This window comes from Choristoneura fumiferana, chromosome 15 (assembly GCF_025370935.1).
Source record: "Choristoneura fumiferana chromosome 15, NRCan_CFum_1, whole genome shotgun sequence".
Lineage (NCBI taxonomy): Eukaryota > Metazoa > Arthropoda > Insecta > Lepidoptera > Tortricidae > Choristoneura > Choristoneura fumiferana.
The window spans coordinates 11,823,150-11,840,473 of NC_133486.1; the positions used below are offsets into that span (position 1 = coordinate 11,823,150).

Below are 17,324 nucleotides of genomic sequence, written 5' to 3' on the forward strand. Positions count from 1 at the left end.
CCTAATTTATTATTAACTTCATTAAAAAACCTTCAGTTATCAAAAAAAAAAAATATTTGCTTTAGGGCATTCTTTAGTTTATAGCAATAATTATTCCTTATCCAATAAATAAATCCAGCAATAATTTCTGAACGAGTTAACAATAAAAGTTTGCCAGTTGAGAAAAAAGGTACTTTTAGGGAAATATTTAAAACCCACTGTCTGTCTACATACAGTACATGTAGAGTCGCCATTAGATATTTCGGAGCAGCCACGGTGATCTTATATATCGAAGCATGAACTCTAATGCCTTGAGAATAGAGTGCATGCTCCGATATTTTTGACTACCTTGGCCGCTCCGAAATATCTGATAGCGACTGTACATAAAGTACTGAAAAAAAAATCATCATCCCAGCCTATATACATACATCCCACAGCTGGGCACAGGCCTCCTCTCAGAATGAGAGGTCTTGGGCCGTAGTTCCCACGCGGGCCCAGTGCGGATTGAAAACATCGCATACACCTAGGGTTGCCAACTTTTTATACAAGAAATAAAAGTATATTTACGTCTGAGAAGGGAAATAAACAGTATTTTAGAAAAATGAACAGTATTTTCTTCTTTTTAAAGACAAATTTTAGGTGCTTCTCGCTCAAGTTATAAATTTAGTTTCATTTTTAAAAGCCTCACAGAACTCGTCAGAATCAAAACTAAAATTAAGATAAATAAGATAGATAAGGAGGTACATTTTTATTAAATTAGTGTGTATTAGTGTCAGGCAATATTGATGCTGAAAACAGTATTTTACATACTTTATTTTATTTCAACAGTAAAAAGTATAATGTAGTGAAAAACAGTATAATACTGTTTTTAACAGTATAGTTGGCAACCCTACACACACCATTGAATTGCTTCCCAGGTTTGTGCAGGTTTCCTTACGATGTTTTCCTTATGTACGGCACATTTTTATTGCAGCATCAGCCTCAACTGGTCAGCCTAGTGATTTTTTAAAAAGTGTTAGTTTTAGAAATTAGAAGGCGATAATTTCTCAGTAATAAATAACATCTCTGCTGCGGATACATCGGGACGGCGATTTTTTTATTTATTTATTCATTGATATACTTTGATGAACCAGTTCATCAAAGTTGATATACCAACAGTGCGGAGGGTTTTTTTTAAGGTATAATTTTTTTTTATGTAAAAAACAAAATTAAGAAATATGGAATAAATGGCTTTATTATTATTATTATTATACAGTCACCATCAGATATATGGTAGCGGCCAAGGTACTCAAATATTTCGGAGCAGCATTAAATTTCAATATATTAGTTACGATAGATAAGGTCTATAATATCGGACCATATAATTCGCCATAAATTTGGGACCAGCGAGTTTTCAATTAATTCGTGACATACAATAAGATAAATATATCGTAACAAACAGATCGTCAATGGTATCGAAGCAGTCAGGGTGGTCATAAAGATCGGAACATTTATGGAAAAATATACTGTAAATCTGTGTCATAGTACCTACACATTTGAATTCGTTACTATCTACTTGAGTTCTATTGACTTAAGTTGTCAATGTCAAGGATGATTTTGACGACTATTATGGGTGAGCAAGTGAGTTTCTTAGACACATGAGATAATTTCAAGCAGCATTCTCGAAAACTGTATCAATTGATAGTATTCATATTAATATAAAAACTTAATATAAATAAAATAATGATTTAGTAGAAAATACTTTTATTTTAAGAATCAAACACAAACACTATTTACTTATACCATTAAAATAACCTTTTAATACGTGTTTCACTACCCGTAAACTAAATAAAACTACTTTTCTTCAGCCTGTAAAAACGTTAGTACTTCGTGTAACTTCCCTCGGCGTTTAATACAGCTTGCAATCGTCTTCGCATTGAGCCGACCAGATTTTCACACACGTTTCGCCCTCTAAAAGACTCCCAAACGTTGAGAGCGTGGCGTCTTAAAGCATCTTTGGTGCGACACTGGTTTCCGTCCCACTCTTGCACCATTTTACCCCATAGATTTTCTATGGGGTTGAGATCGGGGCTCTTTGCAGGCATTTTTATGCGAGTCAGCTCATCTCTGTGATCATTAATCCATCCCTGAACCAAGCGAGCATTATGCACCGAGCTGTTGTCTTGCATGAATGTTATATGCTCATTGGGGTAAAATACTTGGGCAGTAGGCAAAAACGACTCCTCAAGTATTTCTTTGTAATCCACCGCATTCATATGACCTGTAATTTCTACCAGCTCCCCTGGGCCGTCTTTACACATCCAGCCCCAAAATCCAATTGTAATACGCCCACTCTGGCGATTAGGCACTACATTTTGCTCCAGATAACGCGTATTGTCTGGTCTCCATAAACTCATTCTGCCATTATCTGCTGAACAGAACACCTTTTCGTCCATAAAAATTACTTTATTAAAATTTTGATTCAAATACCTAGCTGCAAATTGCAACCTATCCTCTTTGTGTCTATCAGTTAGTGCCGGTTTCCTTGCTGGCACTCTATTTTGTAAACCACCCTCTTTTAGACGCCGTCGTATGGTACTGCTCGATACTTGGTATTGATTTGCAAACTGGGTGGTATTTATGAATCTTTCTTCACGAGCTTGATTTATAATATTCATGTCCTGACGCCATGTCGTAGAACGCGGACGTCCAAAAGATACGTGATTCGACAAAGCTCCTTCTTGCACGGTGTTTCTCTGAAATAAAATTTTAATTTATTAAATCATTATCGTAATAACCTTTGCATTTAAATCATGTAAGTATGTATAGTGTAGTAAACAATACTTACTGAAACTCCGACTTCATTAGCTACGTCTGTTATAGGCAGACCATCATTCCGCAAGTTTGAAGTAGGACTACACGCGTTAAAAGAGTTCGCACGTGAATATTTTTGTAATATTTTTTCTTTGTAATTTAATCAGTTGTATTTTTCTTTTGTTGTACAATAAAGTGTTTTACTACTACTACTATTACTACCTAGATACCTAACTACTAAAAAAACTTTAACTTCTCTGGGTTGAATAAAATAGCTAGTATAATAGCTGCCAGTATAATAATAATAATGTTATTTACATCCAAAGAAATCAAAAAAGAGAAACACAATTCACGTATTTACTTGCATCAGATTTGAACCCATGACTTTGTGCTTTAATAGTCAAGGGACTATCAATTACGCCATAAAGTATCTGACATAATTTGACGAAATTAAGCTACTCATTCTACGCCCGCCAATTTTGACATTGCGTCGAAACAACGTTTTTAAGGCATTTAGTTTTGTTAAAAAAAAATTGTCTAATTCGAAAAAGACGGAAATATATTTGTCACGATGACAAATCCACACACACTCTTTTCGATGAATGCCACAACAAACCATTTCGTTCTAAATTTAAATTAATGATAACATATAGTATCAATGCCTGTCTGAAACCTTATTTTCATGAGTCCAATCTTAACTATTTTAAATTGTATTACACAAACTTAAGGTACATTTTCCATAAATGATCCGATCTTTATGACCACCCTGACTGCTTCGATACCATTGACGATCTGTTTGTTACGATATATTTATCTTATTGTATGTCACGAATTAATTGAAAACTCGCTGCTCCCAAATTTATGGCGAATTATATGGTCCGATATTATAGACCTTATCTATCGTAACTAATATATTGAAATTTAATGCTGCTCCGAAATATTTGAGTACCTTGGCCGCTACCATATATCTGATGGCGACTGTACCAACAGTGTTAGCACGGGGTCTCCACTCCAGGACTCTTCTCGCCCAACGACTGTGGTCCATTCTAGCAATATGTCCTGCCCATCTCCCGTGGTAGAGGATGACCACCAAAAAGATGGACAGATGATATTCGGCAACAAGCTGGCGTAAACTGGATGCGAGTGGCAATGAATAGGCAAGACTGGAAAAGTAGAGAGGAGGCCTATGTCCGAAGAGGGGCACTATAAAGGCTGTTATAGTTACCAACAGTGGGTATTTATTAATAAAATGATAAAATCAGTATTTCGAAGCACTGCAAAGTCAAAGAAAAGGCTAAGTATTCATTTTCCTGAAATTGTAAATGTATTATTTCATGGTCTTCCTTTTATTATTAAAGCTATGTTACTTGGAAAAAAATAATCCTCCTGATTGAGCCTTTCGATCGGTATAGTAAATCTACGGGTGTGTTTTTTTTAACATTTGGCGGGTTTGATTCCCGGTTCAGACAGGCAATTATTAAAAACTCTTTGAATGCAGTTAAAATTGATTTTTAAATTAAAATAAAGTCTCCTTTCAGTAAAATTGTCTACAATATTTAAGGTACTTCCCCTCCATGTGGCATAGCCATGGGACACCCTGTATACATATACAACACTCAACATACATATATCATTTATAATAGGTTTCAAGTATGTATTGTTGATCAAAGGGTTTCAAGCAAAATAAAAAAACCTGCACAGAACTTAAATATTTAATTTAATTATGTACTCATTTTACTCCTATTCTTTTTCTTCTTACCAACATTGTTACTGACATTAACAATAGAATGCACTTCTTTTTGAATAGCAAAAGAATATAAATTTGCATTAATCTTCTTCAAATTTTCTAGTTCTTCTTTGAATTTTGTCTCTTGGATTTTGTTATCATTTTCGGTGGCTACACTATTTTGTTCATAGTCAATATCATTTGTGGCTGGCCAAAAGTTGATTTTCTTGTTCACCAATACTTCTAATTCAGTGACTTCATCAGAACTTTCTAGAGATCTCTCTAGACTGTGTAGGATTATACTTGGTTTAAACTCTTGTTTGTAAATAGCTGGATAATTTGTTGTGAAGTAGGCATTTGTTATAGGTCCTTTATGTTTTATGGTCCGCACTGGCTGTCTGCTAGGAATATGCCACAGTAAAACCCGCTCATCATTCGACCCTGACATTAATGTTTCACCATTAAGTGAAACTGACAAACAAGTTACCATAGACTTGTGAGCATTGAAAACAAGACTACTGTCTGTATTTATCATTAGATCTCGACTCCTAGGAGGATTTGTAAGACTGATCTGATAAATTTTTCCTTCCATAGTTCCGACAAATATGTTTAATTCCAGAATGTCTAATGTGATTGCTGACAGTGGGACATCAAAAACTAGGTTCAGCAGCATCTCTCCTGAAGCTAAATCATATATTTTGCAAGTCCTATCTCCTGACACAGAACATAGTCTGCCATGCATGCCAGTTTTGCTTATACACAGATCAGCTACAGGGAGTGAATGGTCTGAAAAAATATAAATAGGGTCATGCTGTCCTGCTGTTGTTTGTGTCACCAATTCAGCCTCAGGGTTGGCAGCTACAGTGGCCAAAGACCACACCATAACCATGCCGTCTTCTGCTGCTGATACAAAATATCTGCCATCTGGAGTGAATTTTAGAAGCACAACTTTCTGATAATGTCTATTAATTATAGTTAAGAGGTTACCCGATGCAATTTGCCAGAGATAAATCTTCTCATCGATACCGGCTATGCAGAATGCTCCGTCGGGGGAAAACGCGAATGTGCCCGCTTTGCCTGGCAGAATAAAACGCATGCCTTGCACTGTCTGATGCGAATTCAGAGGCCAAATGTGTAAAATAGGTTTAGTCTTCTCTACAGCTGCTAGATAATCGCTGCCGATGAAAGAAAGAGTTCTTGGCTCAGCTGTACCGCCTCCTTTATAGGACTTCAAATTAGTACCAGTATGTGGATCCCATATACTGCCCGTCCATAACGTATTGTTTGAATCTGTTGTCACTAACACTTCCAGTAGGGTCGACATTATGGAAACCTCAAAGAAATGGAATATTTACGTTAATTAAATAAACGTGCAGTTACGAATTTCTAACCCCACGTGGAGTCAAAACAAACTTTTTGGTGTATTTTATTTGACATTTGTCGATGAAATGCTTGCCAGATTAAATGAGTTTTGGATCCCTACTATTTGCAAGATTTTTTCATAAACTACCAATATAGATTTTACAGTTTTAAAAGCGCCAATGTGTTTTATACTTCTATCACTATGGATTATTTAATTAATTACCTAAGTCAAGAATCTATAGTGCAAGAAACCTGGAAGGAAACTAAACTAAACGCATTTTCACTTGAGTTAACACAAGCCAATCGTAGGAGACGCTAAGTATTTAATAGCCAATAGCAAGACACGATTCCTCGAAATCGACAATACAATTATTTAGGTCAAACTTGCTGTCAAACAAACTGTCACAGAAAGAAACACTGTTGTATTCCGGTGTCACAATTTTATGTGTTTTGTGATTTTCGTGAAGCAGTGTAATTTTCATCGTTCTCAACATGTTTAAAAAGTAAGTGGTCTGCTTTATTTTATGTGTTTCTAGTTAGACATGCAAGATTCTGCAGCTATTTTAGGTTATAATATAGCTGTTAAAAGTAGACAGAATGATTACTAACGTAATTGGTTGACTTTTATGTACGTAAAATCTTATTGTCCAATGGGACAACAGCATTTTTGAACACGTCATACTCTTTAGTGTTGTCCACGCTACGAATATGGATTATCGACACTATGTATACTGCAAACTTTATTAATCGATTGTAGTTGATATTTCGATTTAAAATTACTTTTAGCACTTTGATATTTTTTAGGGATGTTTTGATTTTCTGTCTCACTAGACACAAGGCACAAGAAAAACAGCTACTTCATTTTAATTAATCAAAGGTCTTCTAAACATCAATCGTTACATTGATACTTAAAGACCCGAGAAAGAAACTAGGATGACTATAAATATTTATAATTTATATTAATATTTTTTTATTAAATTGTACAGATCGCAGTGACATTTGAATCGTGAGCCTTACATTTTTGTGCTTCAACTAACAGACCAGAACATACCGTACTGTATTTATTATTGTCTCATATTGTGTGGCTTGTTGTAATTTCTAATTACAAACACGACTTGTTAGAGATCAATCTAAACTATCAATATTTTTTCATTTTTAGTTTTGGACGCAAAAAGAGGGGTATAAATAAGTTTGACGCCAATGTCTAACCGTGGCATCGTAGCTTTCAAACGAATGAACTGGTTTTGATGAGGTTTTTTACGTGAAACGGAGTTTCCTTGCGGTAGGTCTTAGCTATATTTCATTACAATCTATCCAGCCATTTTTGAGATATTTAACTTTGAAATGACAATGTCGAGGTTTTTCAACTTAGCTGTTTTTTTTTTATTTGGCTGGATGGCAAACGAGCATGTGGGTCTCCTGATGGTAAGAGATCACCACCGCCCATTGGTTAGGTTATTAAATAAAAATTTTATCTTTTGCCCGCAACTTCGTCTATCAAGAAATTCTACCGCAGGAACTTTGTTGAATACAAGTGGAAACATACTACTAAAACGCGATGCCACGCCATGTCATCCGACACATGTCAGTACCAAACAATGTCATCTCATAAATAATAAATAAATAAATATCATGGGACAAATTTACACAAATTGACCTAGTCTCAAACTGACCAAAGCTTGTACTAAGGGTACTGGTCTCTTCTTCTTAGTTGTGCACTTGACAGTGGTCGTGGTCATGCTTCGGTCGATCGATTCCTGCGCCACCGCAAACAAAGGGTACTACTAGTAGGCAACGGATAAACATACTTAAATACATATTAAAAAGCCAAGACCCGGGAATAAATATTCATATTATTTATACAAATATCTGCCCCGATCGGGGATTGAATCCGGGACCTCAAGCTTTATAATCAGGTTCTCTAACTACTTGGCTATCCGGTCGTCAAATATATTTACCCATATATTTACTATGGCCAGTTGCAGATAGAAAACACGCCACGTGACGACACGCACTTCCACGCGGAAAAATCCAGTCAATCTGGATCGGCGTGTTTCCGGGAGAGAGGGCACACACGCCACCCGACGCCTGGCAAGCAGTGTGTTTCTAGTTAAAACCCGACGCCACGCGACTGTCATTCAAACATTCTTGGTACATATAATCAAGATTTTTTTGATCTTTTTCATTTAAAATGTCAGACGAACAATTAATTAAGTTAGTAAAACGGTACTCAGTATTGTATGACATAAGTTCAAGCCAATACCGCGATAATACTATTAGAAATAACGCTTGGGAAGAAATTGCGGAAGAACTGCATATTACGGGTAAGTTTTCAATTTATCTTATTCTATTTATTTTGTCGCTTAACACAGTTTATAACTAGGTACCACAAAGATAGGTTATTATATTTATAAGTGCTTGTTTTATACAGACAGGATATTAATCAGAATCTTATTAAGATTAGATTGGATTGGTCGTATTTTGCTCATAGTACTAGTACAACTACAGTACCAGTACTATGGTCTAGATCACAGATCACACAGTAGTTACTGGATTTATATAAATTTTTAAAATATTTTTATAGGTTAAATCTATGCTTGAATATCAAATTTTGTTACAAATATTATACTTTGACGACAGAAAATGTTGTTCGATTAAATATGCATGTGCTATTTCCATTCAATTTGTTATAAAATACACTCGCACGGTGCTGAATCCCATTCGATAACTGAGTTTCAATGATCTAAATGAATTCCCTGTTGCAAAAAACTGTAACAAAGGTTGTTAAAATTACTAATATAAAGATATGTTGTCTTATTTTGTTCTAGTTGAGGAATGCAAAGAGCGATGGAGGAAATTGAGAAATTGCTTTACCAATGCCCTCAAAAGACGCCTTAAGAAGAGTGGCCAAGCTTTAACTAACATCGTGCCATGGAAATATTATGCACAAATGAAATTTTTATTGCCCCATGTTGAGGGCAGAAGATCGATCACAAACTTATCAACTAATGTAAAAGACGAGTTGACAGAAGACTCGCAATTTTCGGAAGAACCTGAATCACCTCGTGCTAACGCAATATCTTCAGACTCTTCTTCTGTAAGCTCTTTTTCTGTAAGATCACTAAGTCCAATCTCTGCGTTTCGCAGAACAATTAACCGAAAAGAAAATGACAACAATTATTTGAAAAAAATGGTTGATATCATGAAAGCTCCTCAGGAATTGCGACATAAAAGAATGGCAGAGATGATGGATGAAACAGATCATTTCTTTCTGTCTATGAGCGAACGATTAAAAAAACTACCCAAGATGGACCAAAGTAATATTAAATTTCAAATTCATAAACTCATATATAATGCCGAAATAAGCATGATTAAATAAAGCGAAAGTTATAAAATGAATACTCAAGCTACGAGTGAAAATGTAGTACTTCATAAAACAGATCCCAATGTAACCCAGAACCGAGTAATAAAATATCCAAATACTTTAGATCTAAATACAATGAAAACTGAAACTGTAAATACACAAAATGAAACAAATACTCAGCATAAGAGTGAAAATATCTTATTTATTGAAATAGTGCCATCACCAAATAATACAGTAGAGGTAGAGGATGACAACGAAACTGTAAAAAGTAATCTGAAATAATATTATATGAATTACTATAAGTACAGAGCTTGTGGTGGCACGTGGGAATGATAAAGGGTACTAAAACAAAATAAAATGCATAGCTGAAAAGTAAAATGTTTTGTACTTACCCACTGTCAGTCTTTCTTTTGTGCTAATAAAGCTTGAAGATAAGTTGTTCTCTTCTTAAATATATAATATTTAATAAAGTCATCTGAACTTCGAATTGCGTTTCATTCGTCTGAAAGTATAAATGAGACCTCTTACTATTTTGAAGCAATTTTCTATAAAGGGTAAGTATAACATATATACCATAAGCAACTCTCTTGATTTATTTGAAAAATCTAGTATAGTCTTCGTCTAAGACGTATTTTAAACCTAAACTGGTAAAGTACTGTTTCTGTATAAAATATATTCCCAAAATCTGCAATAAAATCTTCAAAATCAATATACAAATCGTTTTCAAATAGTAAATACACTGCAGTCGTTCACAACGCTATGACACTAGCGAAGCGTGTTGGATGTGTGCACGGCTCGCAACGGGTTCAATACGTCACGTTGCGTCGCGTTTTAGTAGTATGACCACCTTAACTATCCACCTCAAACTATCTTCCACACCAAAGTTCATCTAAATCGGTTCAGCGGTATGCATGAGGAGGTAACAGACAGACAGTTACTTTCGCATTTTTAATATAAGTAAGGATAAAAAATACATAAGTATTGCTTTTTTTATTACATATTACTTCAAATAATGTCCAGTGATGAGTGCTGGCACAGCCATTCTTGACTCAAAATGAAAGGGCTTGGGTGGGCTTTAGTACTCTCACGCGGGCACAGTCCAGATTGAGAACTTCACTCATACCAATGATCTGTTTCGCAGGTGTGTTTGGTTTTTCTCACAGTGTTCATTCATTCATGTAATTTTGGACATAAATTCCAAAAAAAAACTCACAACCTCGAGGTACGGGCTCGCAAGTCGCAACTCGCAACTATAAACTTCTTGAGAGTTTGAAGGATTTGTTAGAGGATTGGTCTGCTTGATTATAAACCACTGGGCTACCAAGGCTTTTAAAAGCATATTATAATTTAAATTCAAAAAGGGAATGAAAACTAACGATTAATGAACTATTGATTGAACAACTCGATTGTGTTTTATTTGAGAATCATCGTCGGAATTGTCGCAGCACTATATTCGGTGACAGCTGCTTGAGAGTGAGTGAGAGGGCAAGACCGATTGGAAAATTATGGCGAATGGTGTGGAGTGAAGACAGACAAAATTACCGACCGACAGTGTCAGTGTCTTTCAGCTGTTTGCCGTGTGATGCACAAGAAGGTAAATCGTGCTTAAAAATCGGCGCATCATCAAAATTACAGTGATACGATTCTTAATTGGGTTATGGTTTTGCGTATGGACGCTTTTGAAAAGTGAATAGTTGCAGCGTCGAAACAAAAGACGTTGCATTGCGCTGTGGTTTCCGTGACGTAACTGGATTTTTAGCAGATAACTGTCCGCGCGTGTACCGTCGAAAGCGGGTCACAGTTCGTAGCGTGGATGTTTGCAATCAAAGAGTGAACAAACAGCAACGATGTGGGAGTTAGACTCCGATTCGGGGTCGCAAAGCGTGTCTTCGGACGGTCTGCGACGGCGGCAAGGATGGGACCCGGAGGCGGAGAGTCTGGCCTCCCACATGGACGAGCTGGACGAAGTGCTCGCGGAGGAAGAAGAGGGCTGCCCGTTGCCTTCGACGCCGGAGGATCAACATTTGCTAGACGCGGAGATGGGCCGAAGTGTTGAAAGCGGGCGTGTTGTCGGACGAGATTGATCTAGGCGCGTTGGCGCACAACGCCGCAGAGCAGGCTGAAGAGTTTGTTCGCAAGGTTTGGGAGGCTTCATGGAACGTGTGCCACTTCCGACACCTGCCGCGCTGGCTTCAAGACAACGACTATTTACATAAAGGCCATCGGCCGCCCCTACCGTCTTTCAGCGCATGTTTCGCCTCCATCTTCCGCATCCACACAGAAACTGGCAACATCTGGACTCATCTCCTCGGCTGCGTGGCATTTATCGGCGTGGCTATCTACTTCTTGTCGCGCCCGTCGATCGAAATACAAATGCAAGAGAAAATGATTTTCGGTGTATTTTTCGTAGGCGCCATCGTCTGTCTCGGCTTTTCATTTGCTTACCACACCTTATACTGTCACTCCGAAATGGTAGGCAAACTGTTTTCAAAACTGGATTACTGTGGAATAGCTCTATTAATCATGGGCTCCTTTGTTCCTTGGTTGTATTATAGTTTCTACTGCCACTACAGACCGAAGATTATTTATTTATCTGTAGTGGTTGTTTTAGGAATACTTTCTATTATTGTGTCGCTTTGGGACCGGTTTTCGGAGCCTCGACTGCGGCCACTCAGAGCTGGAGTGTTTATGGGCTTTGGTCTCTCGGGGGTGGTGCCTGCGATCCACTACGGGATCACCGAGGGTTGGTTCACTCAGGTGAGCAAGGCTTCCTTGGGCTGGCTAGTTCTAATGGGCCTACTGTACATTCTTGGTGCTATGTTCTATGCCCTGCGTGTACCTGAGAGATGGTTTCCAGGAAAGTGTGACATCTGGTTCCAATCTCACCAAATCTTCCACGTGCTGGTGATTGTGGCTGCCTTTGTCCACTACCACGGTATCAGTGAACTGGCATCCTACAGAGTCACCGTCGGAGAGTGCTCCATGCCTCCTTCGTCCATAGCCTTCTAGCCCTACCAAATGTGATAGTAGACCATAGATAAATTTAAGTAGAAAAAAAACTTTCAATAGCTTCACATTATATATTTTTTTAAACTTGTTGGTTTTGACGCATTTTGATATCTTTTTTTGGACAGGCTACATTTTGTTAAAAGCAATAATTATGTATAAATAATAATAGAAGAATAAGAGGTTAAAATCTATTGGATTTTTTAAAGGGCTAAGATTTTTTTTAACAGAAATGTTTGATAACATCTATGTTATAGTTGTTTGTCTAAGTAGTTTTAATCAATTTGCACTTAATAATAACATATTTTGTTGAATTCCGTTTAGATATATTATTTTTGGGTAGTTACTAAATTATTCCTTTGTGACAAACCATCTGTAAAATTTTCGTACTTAATATCAGTTTCATTTGCCCTTTTATTTACATGTTCCTTATTATAAGATAGCCTAATGACTGGTACAAGTCATAAAGCTATCGATTCAAACCCATTAAGTCATTGTTCTTCCTTAAATCATGTAAATACTTTCACACATAACTAATGAAATCATGGACATTGTAAACCAGTTGTGAAATTTATGCGTTATTTCAATGCTCTAGTTAGTTTGATGCCTCCATTTCCTTTTCACGAAACATAAACTTCACTTCATTGATCAATAACATAGTTGCACATTTTGTACAGTCTCGGATATGCAGTAATATAAATAGGTACTTTTCAGTAGTATTATTGAATTGATCCTCTTATTTTCCCACATAAGGGACACCTATTCATTCGATTTATTGAAGAAATACCACATTCGGCAAAATCACATCCAAAACCCACGAGGCTTTAATTAAAATCATATTGTAACTTTACAAACTTGATCTTGTATTTACATTCCGTCAGAGATTTGTAATATACATATTTATTTTCTGAAGTTAAAATTTTGTTTGTTTGTAAGAACAAGTATTCATTCTACAAATTAGATTATCAATCTACCTGCATCATTGCAATCAATCATTAATCGGTACCTCATGTCTCAAATAAAATCTGGTGTGCACTAATCGTAAAAGTAATGTTAAAAAATATATTCTAAATTGTTGTAAGTGTTCATAAATGTAAAGATTTTATGAGAAAAATGTAAAAAAAAAGTGATGTACTATACTAAAATTGAAACACCCTAGAATGTGTACAATGGTAGGTGTGTTGAAATTGATAAAAATTCTTAAGTTATTTATGTACCCAGTTTAAGAATAATTAAAATAACTAAAGGAGCTTTAAAAAGTTTCTAGGTAGGTAGGTATCTAATGTATTAAAAAAACACATTTAAAGAAAAATAACATTGTCCTCTCCAGTAAAGTTATGCATGGATTACTCTTCATTGGCATATCACAGGTTTGGACCTTGGTCTGACTAAAGAAAGACAGTATTTTTCATTATTCTTACTTGTTTTTTTTACACATTTTGAAAATGAACGATATTGCATTCTATAAAAATTATATTGATGTTTTGTGCACAATGTTGTTTAGGGTCTATGGTAGCATTGGTAGCTGACGCGGTTTGCACAGAGCGGGTGGAGGCTTTGGGCTTAAAACCACTAAATTTCATAATACCTAAATGCACAATTCCTCCAAATACAAAATGACCGAAATGACAAAATATTAAAATAACCTAAACCGAAAACACCTAAATGGAAAAATGCCTAATTTTTTTGTGCCAAAAGATTAAGGTTGCGGCCGAAAATGGAAAATTCATCTTATGTAAAAATTTACAGTCTCAGTGTAATACAAAATTAGGTATTTTGACATTTCGTTGTTTCAAGCATATATTGTTGTTTTGACATGAAAGTGTTTTGAAGTTGAGGCATTATGAAACTAAGGCATTTTAAAATTCGGTGTTTTAAGAAAAAAATAGGCTTTCTGCAATTTAGGTATTTTGTGACCAAGATCTGGGAATATTATAAAGAGGTAAAAATAAAAATTAAGTAAGTAGTTATAAGCCCAAAGCGGGTGGACGCCTATTGAAAATATAACTTCGTTCTTTTTTGGCATTAGAAATGGGGTAAACAATCTTCAGGTGTCTTTTTATTGAAAAACGAATTTGAAAAAACAGTAACTATTACTTCATCATCATCCCAGCCTATATACGTCCCACTGCAGGGCACAGGCCTCCCCTCAGAATGAGAGGGCTTGGGCAGTAGTTCCCACGCGGGCCCTGTAACTATTACTTATAATACCAAAATAATGTAAATGATCATATGGCCTGAATTGTTACATTGTTTGCAGTGACTTGTTTTTCAAAAGCGTTTTTCAATAAGACACGTCATGATCCTTCCTTCCCATGCTTAAAAAAAAACTAAGTATAGTATGAGCGCGTCGCGTGCGACAGATTATACCTACCTGTACCCACCCGCGCCAGCTTGCGCGGGCACTTAGTATAATTTTAATAAATGTTTAATTCGTATTTATTTAATTAGAAATTAAATTTCTGTTGATTATCTGAAACCGTGTGATCCGACAACTTACTGCTTTGGATGACCGTTCGCACGTGCAATGGATTTGTTAATTGTTTATTTTTGTTTAGCATGTATGTTGGGTGGGATTCAAATATTATGTAATAAAGTATCATTAAATTAATTGTCATTTATTTGATTCGTTAAGTAACCTTTATTATACAGAAACTATTTAACAGTTAGGATGTGGTTAGCATAATGCCTTTCTTGTCGAACGACATGCACAGCTGCACGTGTAGGTATAGGGTAGTGCACCGGAGTTGAGGGTACGCATTTAAAAACATGTCACGTTGACAGCGGGATTTTGACATTCACTCGTTCATTTTATTCATTCTCCTTTCATGCAATCAGTTCTTCGTGTAACTGTGTGTGTAACCATTCATTTCAACTCTCCGTGGCATTACCTATACTACGCTATCAGTCCACAGTTGTGGCATGGGTTGTCAAAATGGAAAATAAAATTTGATTATACATATCAATCAGACATATATATACTATAGGGACAAAATATAACGTAGCATAACAAAGGTATAAATAAATTAACAAAAATAAAATAAATAATAAATGTTAGTTTGTGAATGATTATTATTATTACACACAGGCGCGGATCCAGCCCTCAGTAACCTAACCAACAAACAGTTGGAAAACTCCCGACTTTGTCACTTCAAAGTTCAAATAAACTCAAAAACGACTAAACCGATTCCAGATTTTGACACAAACATGTCTAAGAACCATCGCTAGAAAACCTGCTTTCAATTAAAAAAAACTGCATTCAAATCGGTCTACCCGTTTAAGAGCTACGGTGCCACAGACAGAGACATAGCGGTCAAACTTATAACACCCCTCTTTTGCGTCGGGTGTTAAAAAGGAGAATGAATGAAATAAATAAATAAATATCACGGGACAATTCACACCAATTGACCTAGTCCCAGAGTAAGCTTAGCAAAGATTGTGTTATGGGTACTAAGCAACGGATAAATATAATTATATATAGACATAGATACATACTTAAATACATATTAAACATTGCACCCAAGACCCGAGAACAAACATTCGTATTTTTCATACAAATATCTGCCCCGACACGGGAATCAAACCCGGGACCTCAAGTTTCGTAAATGAATGAGTAAATGACAAAATCCTTTACACATGTTCTTGTGTCCGCGACATCAACTCTGGTTGCACTAGGTAGGTATACCTATATACATTTACCTGTGGAATAAAATAAGTACCTATAGTACTTCTGCACATTAACGGTCACCGCTATACGTGGCGCGCGGGCTGCATGAAAGTTTGCTGGGAGGAAACATTTGCACAGTATGGATTGATCCAGTGACCTTCAGCGCTGTAAAACTCTGCTAGGTGTGTCCAATCCAAGGTGGCAAGATCTTAATGACATTAACTAATTGCCATAATTTCAGTGCAATTTGCTCAGCAATTTCTGATAAAGCTATGAAAGTTTTTTCACCTTTTCCAAGTCTGGTCATCATCTCGGCCAAACCACCGGTCGGGTAAACCATCCTATTGTGGGCATCGCACTATGGCACCTCTCAAGTTCCCATCTACCGTTCTGACTATCGGCACAGCTATTGGTAATTGACTTGACGGTCGCTGTGACATTAAAGGGCAACACACACAGAGAGCGGGGCGCGGTCGTGCGCGGGCCCGCGACGGGCGTATTTGCATGGCGGTATATGGAAGCCTTCACACAAACGCGGGCGCGGGCGCGCGGTCGTGCGCGGGCCCGCGCCCGTCGCCCGTCGTCACAAACAGCGCGCGGGCCGAGCGCAAGAGTTACCCAACTCTCAAAAATATTTATCCCTAAAAACTTAAGTTAAAAACCCTAAAATTGCTATAATTAATTGGAAATCCCCCTAAAACATGTTAGTATAGGTAGTGCCACAAGAATTGAAGTGAATGATTACACACACAGCAACATGTCGTATAATGACATCAGGCAGGATTGTAAGTTTGATATACTTACCATCCAGATTTTTTTTTAATTTTCCACCCACCGGCTTACTTACATACAACAAATCTCTACTTTACCGTCTATGGGAGGTACCCACAAAATGTTTTTTTTTTTTAATTTTTCATTGTACAAGTATCATTTTGTCGGGATAGTTTTCATTATATATCCGTGCAAAATTACAGCTTTCTAGCATTGATAGTCCCTGAGCAAAGCCGCGGACGGACAGACAGACAGACAGACATGGCGAAACTATACGGGTTCCGTTTTTGAACTATGGTCCAGACGATTACATTTGCTTTTGTGATGGCAGCGACATTGGATTTGATCTTTTTTCGTGTGAAGATTCTATTTTTCGAGCCCTTTCATTTGATACCCATATGGAACCGACTGAAAAGAAATACACAGTAGGCTATTTTCGATGGAAGCTATATTGGATAAAACATATATATGTTAATATAACCTATCTACTATACCATATTTTTAGCATGCGTTGCTGCAGGTAATGCAAAATCTTATTAGGTTCAACAGGTTAATACGTATAAAAATATTTTTTTAAGAAAAAAGTAAAACCGACTCGAAAAAAATAAACAAAAAATGGAACCGACCGCAAAACCCTTGAAAGCTCGAAGTCGGTG

The 17,324-nt window shown here is 36.6% G+C and overlaps 3 protein-coding genes and 1 long non-coding RNA gene across 4 annotated transcripts in view; 2 read left to right on the forward strand and 2 right to left on the reverse strand.

The window, feature by feature from the left end:
• LOC141435628 (uncharacterized) overlaps positions 1-17,324 on the reverse strand; it is a 226,363-nt gene that overhangs the window by 26,787 nt on the left and 182,252 nt on the right. The gene's annotated exons all lie outside the window — the stretch shown is intronic.
• Positions 4,470-5,942, reverse strand: LOC141435610 (WD repeat-containing protein 18). Its single transcript, XM_074098350.1, has one exon. It carries the CDS (start codon positions 5,820-5,822, stop codon positions 4,494-4,496), a length of 1,329 nt encoding a protein of 442 aa, XP_073954451.1. The 5' UTR covers positions 5,823-5,942; the 3' UTR covers positions 4,470-4,493.
• Positions 6,254-17,324, forward strand: part of MCTS1 (malignant T-cell-amplified sequence 1 homolog) — an 84,608-nt gene continuing 73,537 nt past the window's right edge. The window contains exon 1 of the mRNA XM_074098354.1: positions 6,254-6,363. Within this exon, the coding sequence (XP_073954455.1) occupies positions 6,353-6,363 (11 nt within the window). The 5' untranslated portion in view covers positions 6,254-6,352. The remainder of the gene's footprint in view (positions 6,364-17,324) is intronic.
• The window catches only part of AdipoR (adiponectin receptor), a 16,307-nt gene continuing 9,694 nt past the window's right edge, over positions 10,712-17,324 (forward strand). The window contains 2 exon segments of the mRNA XM_074098351.1: positions 10,712-11,266; positions 11,268-13,497. Of these exon segments, the coding sequence (XP_073954452.1) occupies positions 11,072-11,266; positions 11,268-12,233 (1,161 nt within the window). The 5' untranslated portion in view covers positions 10,712-11,071 and the 3' untranslated portion in view covers positions 12,234-13,497.

What these genes read in the sequence shown, in the direction of transcription:
- LOC141435610 (XM_074098350.1), bottom strand. Translation starts at nt 5,822, where the DNA reads ATGTCGACCCTACTGGAAGTGTTAGTGACAACAGATTCAAACAATACG.